The following is a 16,409-nucleotide window of genomic DNA, read 5'->3' as shown; positions in this document are numbered from 1 at the left end:
ACTATAGTTGTCCTAAAACAGAGCCTTGAGGAACACCGAAATTTACAGTTGATTTGTCAGAGGACAAACCATCTACTAAGACAAACTGATATCTTTCCGACAGATAAGATCTAAACCAGGCCAATTTGGGTTTCCAATCTCTCCAAAAGAATGTGGTGATCGATGGTATAAAGCAGCACTAAGGTCTAGGAGCACGAGGACAGATGCAGAGCCTCGGTCTGATGCCATTAAAAGGTAATTTACCACCTTCACAAGTGCAGTCTCAGTGCTATGATGGGATCTAAAACTAGACTGAAGCGTTTCGTATACATTGTTTGTCTTTAGTATGGCAGTGAGTTGCTGCGCAACAGCTTTTTCAAAAACAATTTACAGGAATGGGAGATTCGATATAGGCCAATAGTTTTTTATATTTTCTGTGTCAAGGTTTGGCATTTTCAAGAGAGGCTTTATTACTGTCACTTTTAGTGAGTTTGCAGGATGCGCGGGGGATATGGTCACTAGTGTAACCAGGAGGTGAGGCTTCATTTAACATAGTAAATTCATCAGGCTTAAGCCATGTTTCAGTCAGGCCAATCACATCAAGATTATGATCAGTGACTAGTTCATTGACTATAACTGCCATGGAAGTGAGGGATCTAACATTAACTAGCCCTATTTTGAGATGTGAGATATCACAATTTCTTTCAACAATGGCAGGAATGGAGGTCTTTATTTCAGTGAGATTGCTAAGGCGAACACTGCCATGTTTAGTTTTGCCCAACCTAGATCGAGGCACAGATGCAGTCTCAATGGGGATAGCTGAGCTGACTACACTGACTGTGCTAGTGGCAGACTAAGCTGGCAGGCTGGCTAACAGCCTGCTGCCTGGCCTGCACCCTATTTCATTGTGGAGCTAGCGGAGTTAGAGCCCTGTCTATGTTCGTAGATAAGATGAGAGCACCCGTCCAGCTAGGATAGAGTCTGTCACTCCTCAGCAGGCCAGGCTTGGTCCTGTTTGTGGGTGAGTCCCAGAAAGAGGGCCAATTATCTACAAATTCTATCTTTCTGGAGGGGCAGAAAACAGTTTTCAACCAGTGATTGAGTTGTGAGACTCTGCTGAGAAGCTCATCACTCCCCCTAACTGGGAGGTGGCCAGAGACAATTACTCAATGCCGACACATCTTTCTAGCTGATTTACACGCTGAAGCTATGTTGCGCTTGGCAACATCTGACTGTTTCATCCTAACATCGTTGGGGCCGACATGGATAACAATATCCCTATGCTCTCTATACTCGCCAGTTTTAGCCTTAGCCAGCACCATCTTCAGATTAGCCTTAACGTCGGTAGCCCCGCCCCCTGGTAAACAGTGCATGATCGCTGGATGATTCTTTTTAAGTCTAATACTGCAGGTAATGGAGTCGCCAATGACTAGGGTTTTCAATTTTTCAGAGCTAATGGTGGGAGGCTTCGGAGTCTCAGACCCCGTAACAGGAGGAGGAGAGACCAGAGAAGGCTCGACCTCTGACTCCGACCCATTGCTTAATGGGGAGAACTGGTTGAGCTTTGTATGCGTCTCTGTGTGTGGAGTAAAGGTGGTCTAGAGTTTTTTTCCTCCGGTTGCACATGTGACATGCTGGTAGAAATGAGGTAAAAGGGATTTAAGTTTGCCTGAAATAAAGTCCCCGGCCACTAGGAGCGCCGCTTCTGGATGAGCATTTTCTTGTTTGCTTATGGCCTTATACAGCTCGTTGAGTGCGGTCTTAGGGCGAGCATCGGTTTGTGGTGGTAAATAGATGGCTATAGCTTATCATGAGGTATTCTACCTCAGGCGAGCAATACCTCAAGACTTTTTAATATTAGACATCGCACACCAGCAGTTATTGACAAATAGACACACCTACCCCATCTAGGGGTTGTGCTAGGGGGCAAGGAAATTCACATACCTTAAAGTGAGATTTTCTTTCTTCAAAAGTTGACAGCCCTGTTAAGTATATTTAAAACCAAATACTTTTAGACTTTTTCTCAAGTAGTATTTTACTGGGTGACTTTCACTTTTACTTGAGTCATTTTGTGCTAGGGTATTTTTACTTTTACTCAAGTTTGACAATTGGGTACTTTTTCCACCACTGGATATTTAGCTATCTACTTAGCCAGCAAATCACACAGCAAGCATTAAAAAACGCGTCTACCAATTATATAGCTGCTGACTGTTCAGTATCTGATTTTGAAGATATATATTCCTGGAGTGATTGAAGCACGTCGGTTGAATCGTATGGTGAAAAAGTGAAGTCTAACTGTTCTTTTGTTTTTTGATATGCAGTCTCTCCCTACTCAAGTGCTGATGGGGTATATAAACTACAGAGTCAGAGAATTTATCCCAAGACCAATGCAGTGTGATAATTGTAACGATGTTGATCATGTAGCAAGTGTTTGCAGAAGGGAGAAGCCGAGATGAAGAGTCCAAGGTAGTGGATAGGCATACACTGCAGGATGCAGGGGTTGCCTTTCACCAGCAGGATCCTGACATTTTAAAGGTTAGGAAGGTGGACTTTGTGGCATTTATAGCTATGGTAATCAATGGCACTGCCAATGTGGAGAGAAGGTCCAGGAAGATAGAAATCATAGTGATTGCGGCGGAGAGGTTCCTGGGGCTGAAAGATTTCTCAGCGAAGGAGTTACATGCAACATTGGCACAAGCTGTACCACCCTCTAAAGCCTGAGAGGGGAGATATGGAGAACTAAAAGGAAGAAGTGGGAGTTTTGTTTGCTTTGGCAATGTACTATGTTTATTAGGGTGGATTACGTATGGATTTTTTTTTTATCTCATCATTATTTTGTATTTTTTTCAAACCGTCCAGTTGGTGGTGGCAATACAACTTTTTGAGTGTAGTTTGCCATAAAACCCACAGAAGAAAAATAAGAAGCTCTTCTGTGAGCGGTAGGGGTGTAGGAGGAGGTCCATAGAAACCTGTGCATTCTAAGGGTGCGATCTCCTTTCGGTTTCAGATGTCAGAGTCACAGCACCAACAACAGTCTCTCAAGGTATTTTCCATTTCAAACGTACAATAGGTTTTAGGTTGAGAACATTAACAAATGCTTGTTTTGTGTGATTTGTCTTATAGCCTACTTCCTGCTTTTGAGAACAATGCCTTTTGCTCAAACCATTCATCAAAAGTTCTCACTAGCGTGTCTGTCTCCTCTGAAAGGCGAGAACTTCTGGTTGTCATTGATAGATGCTGGCAAGTGTGAAACATTTCATACTACAACCAATCGACAGATGTGACTCATACTAGTGATATGGGGGCTCTATAGCCCATTCAATAGACGGTAAATATATACCGTCTATTCACGAAGCTGTCTGCCGCCTGAGGGAAATTCCCCCGACGCTGCACAGATGCTCTGTCTTAACGTCTGTACGCCTCGCTTGCAATCCACCCAAAAACTATATTTTTGTATTTGTTTCTTTAGTCCGTTGTTGACTTGACAGTCCCAAAATGTTTAGCTTGTCAGCAATCAAGTTTTCAAGATATGTAACTTTCAAAATACAGAAATCATCCCTGTATGATCACCTGTGTGTAACTGAAAAATACTGTCAGCTGCAACTGTGTTAAAACAGTTTACAGTAAGTGTATATTTAGCTTTTGTGAAATTATTTTTGATGTGATATGGAGGTAAAGTAGTTCGCAGAGATTGAGCTGAGAACCCAATACGGGAAAGCTGTAAACCCCCTTGGGTTCTCGAGAGCAAGGCAGTCTGTTGAAATTAGCTGCTTACGAATTATTTCCTTGTCAGCACTTGTTATTCAGTTGCCTCCTAGAGGCAATAGAAAAACAGTTTAGGTTGTAGAATTATACAGTTCTGTGATTTTGGAATGGCTAAGACAGATGCTATTGCTTTGAATGATCCTAAGCAGGGGTTGCCAGCCAACACAAAGGGGTAGCTACATCATATCCATGCCATCACCAGCAATTTTCTTCATTGAATACCCATTGAAAGTGCATTGTAGTCCAGGACTTGGCTTAACCTGGGTCTGGGAAATCAGACCTTATTGTTTGTCATAACTGCTGCTGTTCATTTGTCATTGATTGCTCAACTGAACATTACTTAAAAATCAAGGCCAAATGAAATAAACTTCCCTCAGCTATCACAAGAACTTAAAAACTGCACATTAGTCTCACATCGGATGTGTTTCAGGGATAAGCAAGTTTCCCTTCCTCTACCAGACTAATGTTCGAAAGACATTAACTGACATTACTCAGTGCCAAAGTAGCTATGGAAATAAGAAGTTAAGGTTAAAAATGACCAGAAAACCTGATGTACCCATTTCAGATTATATTATTTATGTAATTAGGTGGTAACAATGCCTTCCCTGCGCACACACACACACAATCGGCACATATAATGTCTAGCTGAAGTGAGAGAGACGTCCCCAGAACTTGTATGACTGTATTTTTTTATTTGTTGTATATAATTAGGCAAGTCAGTTAAGAACAAATTCTTATTTACGATGACGGCCTACCAAAAGGCCTCCTCAAACACATAAGGAGGCCTTATTTATTTTAAATATAAATATAGGACAAACACACATGACAAGAGACAACAACACTACATAAAGAGAGATGTAAGACAACATAGCAAGGCAGCAACACATGACAACACAGCGTTCAACATGAATTATTGAACTAGTTTGGTGCTGTCAACAACATGGTCAGTTCGACAGGTTAGTGTACTGCTATGGTTGATAGACTTTCTCAGAGCTATGGTTTGGGAAAACCTTGTCTAATGCATTTCCTAATCCACTCTTTTCCCTCCAGCCATGGACATCATAGATCCCATCTTGGGCATAGCGGAGAAGCTTTACTCTCTATGTGGGGAAGTGAAAGCCAATAAGAAGCGCTGTCAGCGTTTGGCCCAGCGCATAAAAGCCTTGGAAGAGCTGGTGAGAGAAGTCAAGGTGAAGGGACTGGGGCAAAAGCCTTCCCTTGTGAAGAATGTCCTATGTGAGCTCAAACTCACCCTGGAAAATGCCCAGGACGTGGTTAAGAAATACGCCTGCGCCAGCTACCTGGAGCGCATCCTGAAGGCCTACGACCAGGGAGATGATTTTGGGAGTTTAAATGAGCGTCTGAATGATGCGGCTCAGGGGCTGTCGCTAGCCCTGCAGGTGGATCAGAGTGACAAGCTAGTTCAGGAGGCTCGAGAGACAACACGATGGAGAGAGGATGAGGCTGACAGGAAGAGTGATCACCTGGAGCTGCAGAAATGTGAGACAGCTCTACCATGCCGTTTCAGTGCAAGGTCATAATCAAATGGCCTCTCTGTATGAGCAGGTAGGGAAAGCTCCAGTTGTTGATCCTGCTGACTACGCCAAATTTGTGTGTGTGTGTGTGTGTGTGTGTGTGTGTGTGTGTGTGTGTGTGTGTGTGTGTGTGTGTGTGTTACTGTTATGTCCCACAGTGCTACGGTCTCTGGCAGAGGACACAAAGCAAAGTGTGGACACAGTGCACGAGAAAGTGGACTCCACCGAAAAAGATGTGAAAGACATCAAAGCCATGTTGGAAACCTGTAAGTAAGCCTCTATAGATTGTCATTACAAACTGTACTTGTAACTGTTGCTGTTTCTAATTTCTTACTGATTTCAACCTGCGCCTGATGATAAAGGAGACTGTGAGTATGTCCTATCAGCACAGTTTTGCATCCTACATCAGGCCAGCATCCCATGGTCTCTCCGTCCACACTGTATTTTGCGTGACGATGTGCTGTGATGCCTTCAGTTCTCTGTGTTATTGGTTTGATGTGCCTATGTGACTTGCCATCTCAGTGACTTTGTTGTGTGTTTCCCATTGACAGTAATGAAGCCCAGTATTTTTCATGAAGACATCAGAGAGATCAAGCCAGAGGAGCTGATCTATGATGTGCCCAAAGAGCCCTTCATCAAAAATGACAACTTTGAAATATTCAAAGGAGAGTACAACAAATTCACAGTGGCCATCAAAAGATACGCCTACTCAAGGGGCACAAGCCTGAGGTATATAGCATACAAGACTTCTCAGAGTTCTTGTAATATCAGCTTCGGTGCTAAACATATTTGTTTAATGGGTTATGTTTGTCCCACACAGTCAGGTGAGAAGCATCTTTAAAAAGGAAGTGGAGACTATGAAACGCTTTGAGTCACCAAACATCCTGCGAATGTTTGGGATCTGTGTCCAGGAAGAGAACGGTGAGTAAGCGTCTGTATTTGTTTTACAGTATGTGTAGTAATTGCTGAAGAAATATAGGACAGGATCAAATCACCATGTGATTGCAGTATATTTCAAAATGTGATGATGTGCCCTTGTTGCATTTAATAATGATCTTCTCTACCCTTGTTGTCCTATAGGACCCAATCCAAACTTCCTCATTGTCATGGAGTTTTGTGAGAAGGGCAGTCTGAGAGAGGTTCTGGATTCCCAAAGGAAGCTACCCTGGGACAGAAAGGCTCGCATGAGTCTGGGTGCAGCACGGGGCCTCTACAGGTAGCAGGTTGATGTTTATTGTCATGAGTCTGGATGCAGCACAGGGCCTCTACAGGTAGCAGGTTGATGTTTATTGTCATGAGTCTGGATGCAGCACAGGGTCTCTACAGGTAACAGGTTGATGTTTATTGTCATGAGTCTGGATGCAGCACAGGGTCTCTACAGGTAACAGGTTGATGTTTATTGTCATGAGTCTGGATGCAGCACAGGGTCTCTACAGGTAACAGGTTGATGTTTATTGTCATGAGTCTGGATGCAGCACAGGGTCTCTACAGGTAACAGGTTGATGTTTATTGTCATGAGTCTGGATGCAGCACAGGGCTTCTACAGGTAGAAGGTTGATGTTTATTGTCATGAATCTTGACCTGAAGGCAGTAATGATGGGCTAGATGTGCAAGCTGCTTTTTGGTCTTGATTGAAGGTATTTTTTTTAGGCATTAGGTTTAGTAGTGTGGTTAAGGTTAGGTTTAAAATCTGATTTAATGTCTTTGTGGCTGTTCCAGCTAGTGACCACTGCAGAGCTGCCTCCAGGGCAAAATTCATGACAATAAATGCCAACCTACCTACATTTGTACAGTACCACTATAGAAATGTGTGCCCACACACATGAAACCAGACAGTACACCTATTACACATGACATGATGCACGGAGCACCATCTCTATCATATCTTTGCCATAAATGTGTTATATTGATACAATTTTAACTAAGGAATCGGTCTATCATACATTTTTTATTTAGTTGAATAAGTCTTTCTCTTTCGCTTGCTCGCTCTCTTTCTTTCATTCATATACACTACCGGTCAAAAGTTTTAGAAAACCTTCTCATTCATGAGTTTCTTTGTTTTTACTATTTTCTACATTGTAGAATATTAGTGAAGACATCAAAACTATTAAATAACACACATGGATTCATGTAGTAACCAAAAAAGTGTTAAACAAATAAAAATACATTTTAGATTCTTCAAAGTAGCCACCCTTTGCCTTGATGAAAACTTTGCACACTCTTGGCATTCTCTCAACCAGCTTCACCTGGAATGCTTTTCCAACGGTCTTGAAGGAGTTCCCACATATGCTGAGCACTTAGTGGCTGCTTTTCCTTCACTCTGCTGTCCGACTCATCCCAAATCATCTTAATTGGGTTGAGGTTGGGGGATTGTTGGAGGCCAGGTCATCTGATGCAGCACGCCATCACTCTCCTTCTTGGTAAAATAGCCCTTACACAGCCTGGGGGTGTGTTGCGTCATTGTCCTGTTGAAAAACAAATGATAGTCCCACTAAGCCCAAACCAGATGGGATGGTGTATCGCTGCAGAATGCTGTGGTAGCCATGCTGGTTAAGTGTACCTTGAATTCTAAATAAATCACAGACCGTGTCACCAGCAAAGCACCCCCACACCATGACACCACGTCCTCCATGCTTTATGGGGGAAATTCACATGCGTAGATCATCCGTTTACCCACACCGCGTCTCACAAAGACACGGCAATTTGAACCAAAAATACAACATTTGGACTCATCAGACCAAAGGACAGATTTCCACCGGTCTAATACCCATTGCTGTGTTTCTTGGCTCAAGCAAGTCTGTTCTTATTGGTGTCCTTTTAGTAGTGGTTTCTTTGCAGCAATTTGACCATGAAGGCCTGATTCACACGGTCTCCTCTGAACAGTTGAGATGTTTGTTACTTGAACTCTGTGAAGCAGTTATTTGGGCTGCAATTTCTGAGGCTGGTAACTAATGAACTTATCTTCTACAGCAGAGGTAACTGTGGGTCTTCCATTCCTGTGGCGGTTCTCATGAGAGCCAGTTTCATCATTGCGCTTGATGGTTTTTGCGACTGCACTTGAAGAATCTTTCTTTCAAAGTTCTTGAAATGTTCCGTATTGACTGACCTTCATGTCTTAAAGTAATGATAGACTGTCATTTCTCTTTGCTTATTTGATCTGTTCCTGCTATAATATGGACTTGGTCTTTTACCAAATAGGGCTATCTTCTGTATACCACCCTACCTTGTCGCAACACATCTGATTGGCTCAAATGCATTAAGAAGGAAAGAATTTCCACAAATGAACTTTTAATAAAGCAAACCTGTTAATTGAAATGCATTCCAGATGACTACCTAATGAAGCTGGTTGAGAGAATGCAAAGTGTTTTCTTTTTACTATTTTCTACATTGTAGAATAATAGTGAAGACATCAAAACTATGAAATAACACATATGTTATCATGTAGTAACCAAAAAAGGGTTAAACAAATCAAACATTTTATATGAGGTTCTTCAAGGTAGCGACTCTTTGCCTTGATGACAGCTTTGCACGCTCTTGGCATTCTCTCAACCCGCTTCATGAGGAATGCTTTTCCGTTGGAAACTATTCATGCAGCTTATGATTCAACTACTTAAACTTCTATCCACCAGTACTATACAGTATGCTGTGGCGTTTCATCTTCTCTAAAATAGTGGGTACATTGTATCAGTGTTATGCGCCTCTCTCACAAAAGTTCACATAAAAGAAAGTGTATCCTAATCACTTTGAGCTGTCATGACTAGTGAATCCCTCTCTAATTGTAGATTGCACCAGTCAGAGGAGAAGTTTAAAGTGCATGGATGCATCAACAGCAGCATGTTCCTGGTAGATGCTGGGTACAGAGTGAAGGTATGAGGTTCAATGCAGTCCTGTACACATCCATGTGTGTTTGACACTACAAAGTGATAGGTTAAGTACTCTATCTGGATGTAATTTTCTGTCCTTTGTTGTACATGGTTAGCTGGGAGGTTTTGAGCTGGCCAAAACTGAGACGTCATTGAAGAGGACTAAGGATAGCAGTAGAAGCTCTTTCTACTACAGCTCCCCTCAGCAGCTTGAGAGTATTAATCATAAATACAACAAGGAATGTGAGATGTACAGGTCAGCTTCAAGTCAAAATACTACACTCTCAACCATTGAACCATGAATATAAAATCACAAACTCATTATAGTACCGTTTAGAAAGTATTCACATCCCTTGACTTTTTCCACATGTTGTCGTGTTACAGAATTTAAAATGGATTAAATTGAGATTTTGTGTCACTGGCATGCGCACAATACCCCGTAATGTCAAAGTGGAATTGTGTTAGAAATGTATCAAAGCTGAAATGTCTTGAGTCAATAAGTATTCAACCCCTTTGTTATGGCAAACCTAAAGTTCAGGAGTAAAAATTTGCTTTACTAGTCACTTAAAAAGTTACATGGACTCGATCTGTGTGCAATGATTGTGTTTAACATGACTAATGACTACCTCATCTCTGTGCTCCACATATACAATTATCTGTAAAGTCCCTCAGTCGAGCAGTGAATTTCAAACACTGATTCAACGACAAAGACCAGGGAGGTTTTTCAATGCCTCGCAAAGAAAGGCATCTATTGGTAGAAGGGTAAAAAATGAAACAGAATATCTCTTTGAGCATGGTGAAGTTATTAATTACACTTTGGATGGTGTAAGGGGTGCGTAACTGGTGGCAGGGTAAGTCAAACGCAGGAGAGCAGAACTTGGTGAATAGCCGGAGCAGTTTAATATCTAAAACTAACGGCATACAAAACAACAAACACATGGGAATAAAACCCGTTGCGCAGCAGTAACGCACAGCACGAGTACTTACAAAATAAACAATTCCCGACAAGGACATGAGGGAAAATATACAACATGTAATTAGGGAATTGAAACCAGATGTGTGTGAAAAAACAAGACAAAACAAATAGAACATGAAAAATGGATTGGCGATAGCTAGAAGACCGTTGACCGCCGAACACCGCCCGAACAAGGAGAGGAACCGACTTCGGGCAGTAGTCGTGACACAAAGATACAGGTGTCCTTCCTAATTCCGTTGCGAAGGGGAAGAAAACCGCAAAGGGATTTCATCACGAGGCCAATGTTAACTTTAAAACAGTTGCAGAGCTTAGTGACTGTGATTGGAGAGAACTGAGGCTGGATCAACAGCATTGTAGTTACTTCACAATACTAAACTAAATGACAGAGTAAAAAGAAGGAAGCCTGTATAGAATCCAAATATTCCAAAACATGCATCCTGTATGCAATAAGGCACTAAAGTAAAGAATGTGACAAAGAAATGAACTTTATATCCTGAATACAAAATGTTATGTTTGGGGGCAAATCCAACAAAACACATCACTGAGTACCACTCCATATTTGCAAGCATGTTATGGGCAGCGGTTGGAACCAAAATCATTTTCCAATCGTTTTGTTCTGAACAGAACCATTATTTGTGTTACGTTACTGTTCCGACCAGAAAAATGAAGTTATGAATTTATTTACATTTTTACATTTAGCTCGACATTAAATTACTAAACCAATCAGTGCAGATAGAGCAGCTTAAGGTGAATGCACCAATTTGTAAGTCGCTCTGGATAAGGGCGTCTGCTAAATGACGTAAATGTACTATGGAGCGGGTAAGCAATTTAATCTGCATAGTAAAGTTGTTGAGAGCAAATTGTATTTTGCTGTAACATCATGGTTTAATCATAATAAAAGAAACACACACACTGACATTTTGTAGGAAGCTTGCCTGGAGCGTAAAATAACATTATTAACTGGTTCCCATGCTTTTAAAATAATGGTTCTGTTCCGGAACTGTCTAGATCACTTTAGTTTCAGGCTCTGTTCCGCAGTTATTTTTTGGTTCTGTTTCCTGAACTGGTTCCAACCCTTGGTTATGGGTATGCTTGTCATCAGCAAGGACTAGGGAGTAAAAAAAAAAGACTAGAGCTAAGCATAGGCAAAATCCTACACTCTTAGGAAAAAAAATTGCTATCTAGAACCAAAAAGGGTTCTTCCTGGACCCCAAAAATGGTTATCCTATGGGGACAGCTGAAAAACCCTTTATGGAACCTTTTTTTTTAAAGTTTTTTTTTATAAGAGTGTAGAGGAAAACCTGCTTTCTTTCCAACAGACACTCGGAGACAAATTCACCTTTCAGCTGGACAATAACCTAAAACTCAAGGCAAAATTAACACTGGAGTTGCTTACTATGACGACATTGAATGTTCCTGAGTGGCCTAGTTACAATTTTGACTTACATCGCCTTAAATCTATGGCAAGACTTTAAAATGTCGTTCTAGCAATGATCAAGAACCAACTTGACAGAGCTTGAAGAACTTTTCAGATAATGTGCAAATATTGTACAATTCAGGTGTGCAAATCTCTTAGACTTACCCAGAAAGACTCACAGCTGTAATCACTGCCAGAGGAGATTCTAACATTGACTCAGGGGTCTGAATACTTATGTTAATGAACTAAAAACATGTTTTCACTTTGTCATAATGGGGTATTGTGTGTAGTTTGAGCGAAATAATATATTTAATCAATTTTGAATTTGAGCTGTAACTTATTCCACATTGTGCTAAGGGGTATGAACACTTTCTGAAGGCAACGCAATTTTTTTTATGTTGAAATGGTCTCTGTTGTTCTAATGTAGGCCCCTCAGGTCTCAGTCTACTGCAATTTCCCTCTGTTTAAAAGTGTTGTGTTCTTTGCAGTTTTGGCATTGTCCTTTGGGAGATTGCAACCCGCGAGATTCCCTTCAGAGGTGTGTCAATTAGCGACAATGCTGTGTGTAACAAACACTATAAGCAATATCAATGACACTGTATATCTGAAAATAGCATGCTTGGGTTTTCTTTCCCTCCTAAGTATATGCTTGCTCTGTCATATTTAGAAATGTATCATTACATTTCTGTTTTCTCTTGTACTTCTGATCAGACTGCTCACACAACGATGTGTATCAGAAGGTGTGTAAAGACAAATATACTGAACCTCTTCCTAAAGACTGCCCTAAACAGTTGGGGGAACTGATCAACGACTGCCGCTCCTATGACAGCTTCCAAAGGCCAACGGCAGGAGGTAATACCTTCAACACACACAACTAATAGGCCTAGACATAAAGTGCCCTCCTTAATTATTGGAACAGTGATGCAGTCTTTCTTCTTTACTCCCGGGTGTTGGATTCTAGCTTGAAATATACTTATTCATGTTACCAGACTAGAACTTATTGATTACTGTACATGTGTAAGGAATGTATATGTTGGGGTCAATGGAGGATGGATAAGAACTAAGTCTATGGAAAGTTACGGCCTTTGACGAGGGAGTGCAGAAAGTTTACATTCTGTCAACATGTTATTATTAAATCTCATGGCTCCTAAGGATTGAGGGGAAGGCAACAGTCAGGTTTAAGTCACTGATAAAGTAGGACAGTCGAGGATTAGGGAGACGCAAAGAATTCGGTCCGAGGTCAAGTCAGATGAAGTGAGAAGGAACAGTCCTGTCTCACACCCACATACTTCCACACTCAAAGGCAGGGCCAGGACTACACCAGTGAGAGGAACCAATTAAGTTCCTGATTAGCAACCGAGATGTATTGGCTGTCTAGATGTGCAAGGAGTTGACTCCGCCTAGTAGGAAGGTATAAATATATATGCTTGTGTAGACATGTCTTTGCAAGCTATATGACCCAGTGGGTGAATAAACTTAATTTTAGCTTTTTCTAATCGTCTGAGTTTTTACTCTGTTCAGAACCTAACGGGTTAAAGTGCAGACTGTCTGCTTTAATTTGAGGGTATTCATCCATATTAGGTGAACCCCCCCCCATTTTTTTAGGGCACCAAAAGTATTGGGACAAATTCACTTGCTGTATGTGTATTGATGTAGTAAAAAGTTAAGTATTTGGTCCCATATTCCTAGCATGCAATGACTGCATGAAGCTTGTGACTCTACACATTTGTTGGATGCGTTTGCTGTTTGTTTTGGTTGTGTTTCAGATTATTTTGTACTCAATAGAAATGAATGGTAAATAATGCATTGTCATTTTGAGTCCCTTTTTATTGTACATAAGAATAGAATGTTTCTGAACACTTCTACATTGTGGATGCTACCATGATCATGAATTTATCGTGAATAATGGTGAGTGAGAAAGTTAGACGCACAAATATACCAACTTGATTGATGTATTCACTGCATGCTATGAATATGGAACCAAATACTTAACATTTTACTACTTTAATACAAGTGAATTTGTCTCAATACTTTTGGTGCCCTGAAATGGGGGGACTATGGACAAAAAGTGCTGTAATTTCTAAACAGTTTGCCTGATATTGATGAAAATACCATCAAATTAAAGCTGACAGTCTGTAAATCCAAACTGTTGGAGTATAGAGCCAAAAGAAGAGACAATGCTTCACTGTCCCAATCATTACAGAGGGCACTGTATAATCTACTGTAGGCCTAGATACAATTTCATCTGTCCATGTTGATTCCTATTTGTCCTCAGTTATCCAGTTCTTATTTCCATCCTTATAATCATCATTAAGAGGTTATCATACCTAGGACAGATTGAGTAATCAAGTTTTTTCTGTTCCACAGTGTTAGTGGACAAGCTCCGCAAAGTGGTTGAGCAGCTAGAGGAGGACTAACAAACAGAGGTTTCCATCCCCAGAGTACTCCCCCGAAAAGAGGACAAGCAAGACCGGTTATCAACCCCAGGTCAAAGGAAGACCAATTTACTGTCTCATTCTTTATGGGATTTAAAATAACTTCTGGATCGGTGTCCCATCCATGGGACGGTTGAGCTAATGTAGGCTAATGCGATTAGCATGAGGTTGTAAGTAACAAGACAATTTCCCAGGACATAGACATATCTGATATTGTCAGAAAGCATAAATTCTTGTTAATCTAACTGCACTGGCCGATTTACAGTAGCTATTACAGTGAAAGAATACCATGCTATTGTTTGAGGCGAGTGCACAATTTTGAACATGAAAAGTTATTAATAAACAAATTTGGCACATTTCGGCACTCTTGATACTTAATTTTGAACAGAAACGCAATGATTCATTGGCTCAGTCTGAAACTTTGTACATGCACTGCTACATACAAAATCTAAATTGCACGTGATGGCCTTTCTCTTGCATTTCAAAGATGATAGTACAAAAACATACAAAACTTTTTCTTCGTATTATCTTTTACCAGATCTAATGTGTTATTCTCCTACATTCCTTTCACATTTCCACAAACTTAAGTGTTGCCTTTGAAATGGTATCAAGAATATGCATATCCTTGCTTCAGTGCCTGAGCTACAGGCAGTTAGATTTGGGTATGTCATTTTAGGTGAAAATTCACTTGGAAAACCAAGAAAAAAACAGCAATAGTACTGTTTGTCCATTTTGAGACGCTATAGTCAGTATAAACTTCTGTCACCTCTACTGGCGCTCGACGTCGCCAGTTTACTAACCACCAGTCCTGGCAACCCATCTTTACACACACCAGGCAAACCTCATTACGCACACCTGCATCTCATCAGTCACACCTGGACTTCATTACTCACCCTTTTTATATAGTAATCTTCTGTTAATAGTCGTCAGGTAGTATTGTTTATGTTTCCATGTCAGGTGCTTCTCTTGTTTTGTATTGTTCATTATTATTAAACTCATTAACTGCACGTGTTTCCTGACTCCTTGCGCGTAATAGTCAGAATTAATCTAAGATGACTCAAGAAATCTGTCATTAATTTTGATGTTTTTGCTGAGGAGGTCTTAGTCACGCAATTTTACATCTAACTAATATGTTTGGTGCAGTATTTTTCAATGAAAAGATTAGCAAGAAAATGAGTCGTCTCTCGTTGAATGACAAAGTTGACTAATCACCGATGAAGGGGCGTAGACTTTGGCTTGCCTCCAGAAGAAATCTTGTGTTCCCGAACAACTGGGGGGAAAAAACTCACCGAAGTCCAAAACGAACAAAAAACATCACAAAATGTTATCATAACATCACAATATGTAATCATAATATATGCAAGAACACTTCCGGCTGGGAAGCATGCAGAATACTTTACCAGGGTCGACATCATTGGCTACTACATGAGAAGCACCGCTGAGCTTCGCAGCTATAATAATGTGGTGGGTGCTTATATTTGTCCAGTGTTTTTTTTGCATATCCCATTATCCCAAACTCCAATGGCGACCCTGGAGTTTTACTTTAGTGCCTTATTGCAAACAGGATGTATGTTTTGGAAGACTTTTATTTTTCACTCTGTCAATTTGGTTAGTATTGTGGAGTAACTACAATGATGTTGATCCATCCTCCATTATCTCCTATCACAGACATTAAACTCTAACTGTTTTAAAATCACCATTGGCCTCATGGTGAAATCCCTGAGCGGTTTCCTTCCTCTCTGGCAACTGAGTTAGGAAGGACGCCTGTATCTTTGTAGTAACTGGGTGTATTGATACACCACTAAAGTATAATTAATAACTTCACCATGCTCAAAGAGATATTTAATGTATGTTTTTTTTTTTTACCCATCTACCAACAGGTGCCCTTCTTTGCGAGGCATTGGAAAACCTCCCTGGTCTTTGGTTGAATCGTTTTGAAATTCACTGCTCAACTGAGGGACCTTACAGATAATTGTGTGTGGGGTACAGAGATGAGGTAGACATTCAAAATTCATGTTAAACAAATTATTATGTGACTTGTTAAACAGATCTTTACTCCTGAACTTATTTAGACTTGCTATAAGAAAGGAGTTGAATACTTATTGACTCGACATTTCAGCTTTTCATTTTTGAATAACATAATTCCACTTTGACATCATGGGGTATCGTGTGTAGGCCAGTGATGACAAACATCTCCGTCTAATCCATTTTAAAATCAGGCTGTAACACAACAAATTGTGGAAAAGGTCAAGGGGTGTGAATACTTTCTGAAGGCACTGTACATTCTCTCTGAGACACACTTGGAGAGGAGTTACGGCCAGGGTATGCCATTCAACTGCGACCATGGAGTAATTAGGGTTAAGTGCCTTGCTCAAGGGCACATCAACAGATGTTTCACCTTGTCAGCTCAAGGGTTTGAACTAGCAACCTTTTGGTTAC

At 40.7% G+C, this 16,409-nt stretch overlaps 1 protein-coding gene across 1 annotated transcript; it reads left to right on the top strand.

Moving 5' to 3' along the window:
- Nucleotides 1-2,993: 2,993 nt before the first annotated feature.
- mlkl (Mixed lineage kinase domain-like protein) lies at nucleotides 2,994-14,977 on the top strand. The gene is made up of 11 exons (NM_001140293.1): nucleotides 2,994-3,022; nucleotides 4,795-5,244; nucleotides 5,438-5,545; nucleotides 5,831-6,008; nucleotides 6,100-6,200; nucleotides 6,360-6,495; nucleotides 9,062-9,146; nucleotides 9,259-9,398; nucleotides 12,024-12,073; nucleotides 12,247-12,387; nucleotides 13,903-14,977. Exons 2-11 carry the CDS (start codon nucleotides 4,797-4,799, stop codon nucleotides 13,950-13,952), a joined length of 1,437 nt encoding a protein of 478 aa, NP_001133765.1. The 5' UTR covers nucleotides 2,994-3,022; nucleotides 4,795-4,796; the 3' UTR covers nucleotides 13,953-14,977.
- The last annotated feature ends 1,432 nt before the right edge of the window (nucleotides 14,978-16,409 follow it).

Source organism: Salmo salar, chromosome 10, assembly GCF_965601325.2.
Source record: "Salmo salar chromosome 10, fSalSal1, whole genome shotgun sequence".
NCBI classification, from domain to species: Eukaryota; Metazoa; Chordata; class Actinopteri; order Salmoniformes; family Salmonidae; genus Salmo; species Salmo salar.
The sequence above is the reverse complement of the archived record's forward strand: the minus strand, read 5'-3'. Positions and strand labels throughout refer to the sequence as shown.

Excerpts from the sequence above, each read along its gene's own strand:
- mlkl (NM_001140293.1), top strand. The coding sequence starts at position 4,797 with ATGGACATCATAGATCCCATCTTGGGCATAGCGGAGAAGCTTTACTCT. Across the intron at positions 9,399-12,023 it reads AAGGAATGTGAGATGTACAG|TTTTGGCATTGTCCTTTGGG; the intron begins GTCAGCTTCAAG and ends TGTTCTTTGCAG. Across the intron at positions 12,074-12,246 it reads CCGCGAGATTCCCTTCAGAG|ACTGCTCACACAACGATGTG; the intron begins GTGTGTCAATTA and ends ACTTCTGATCAG.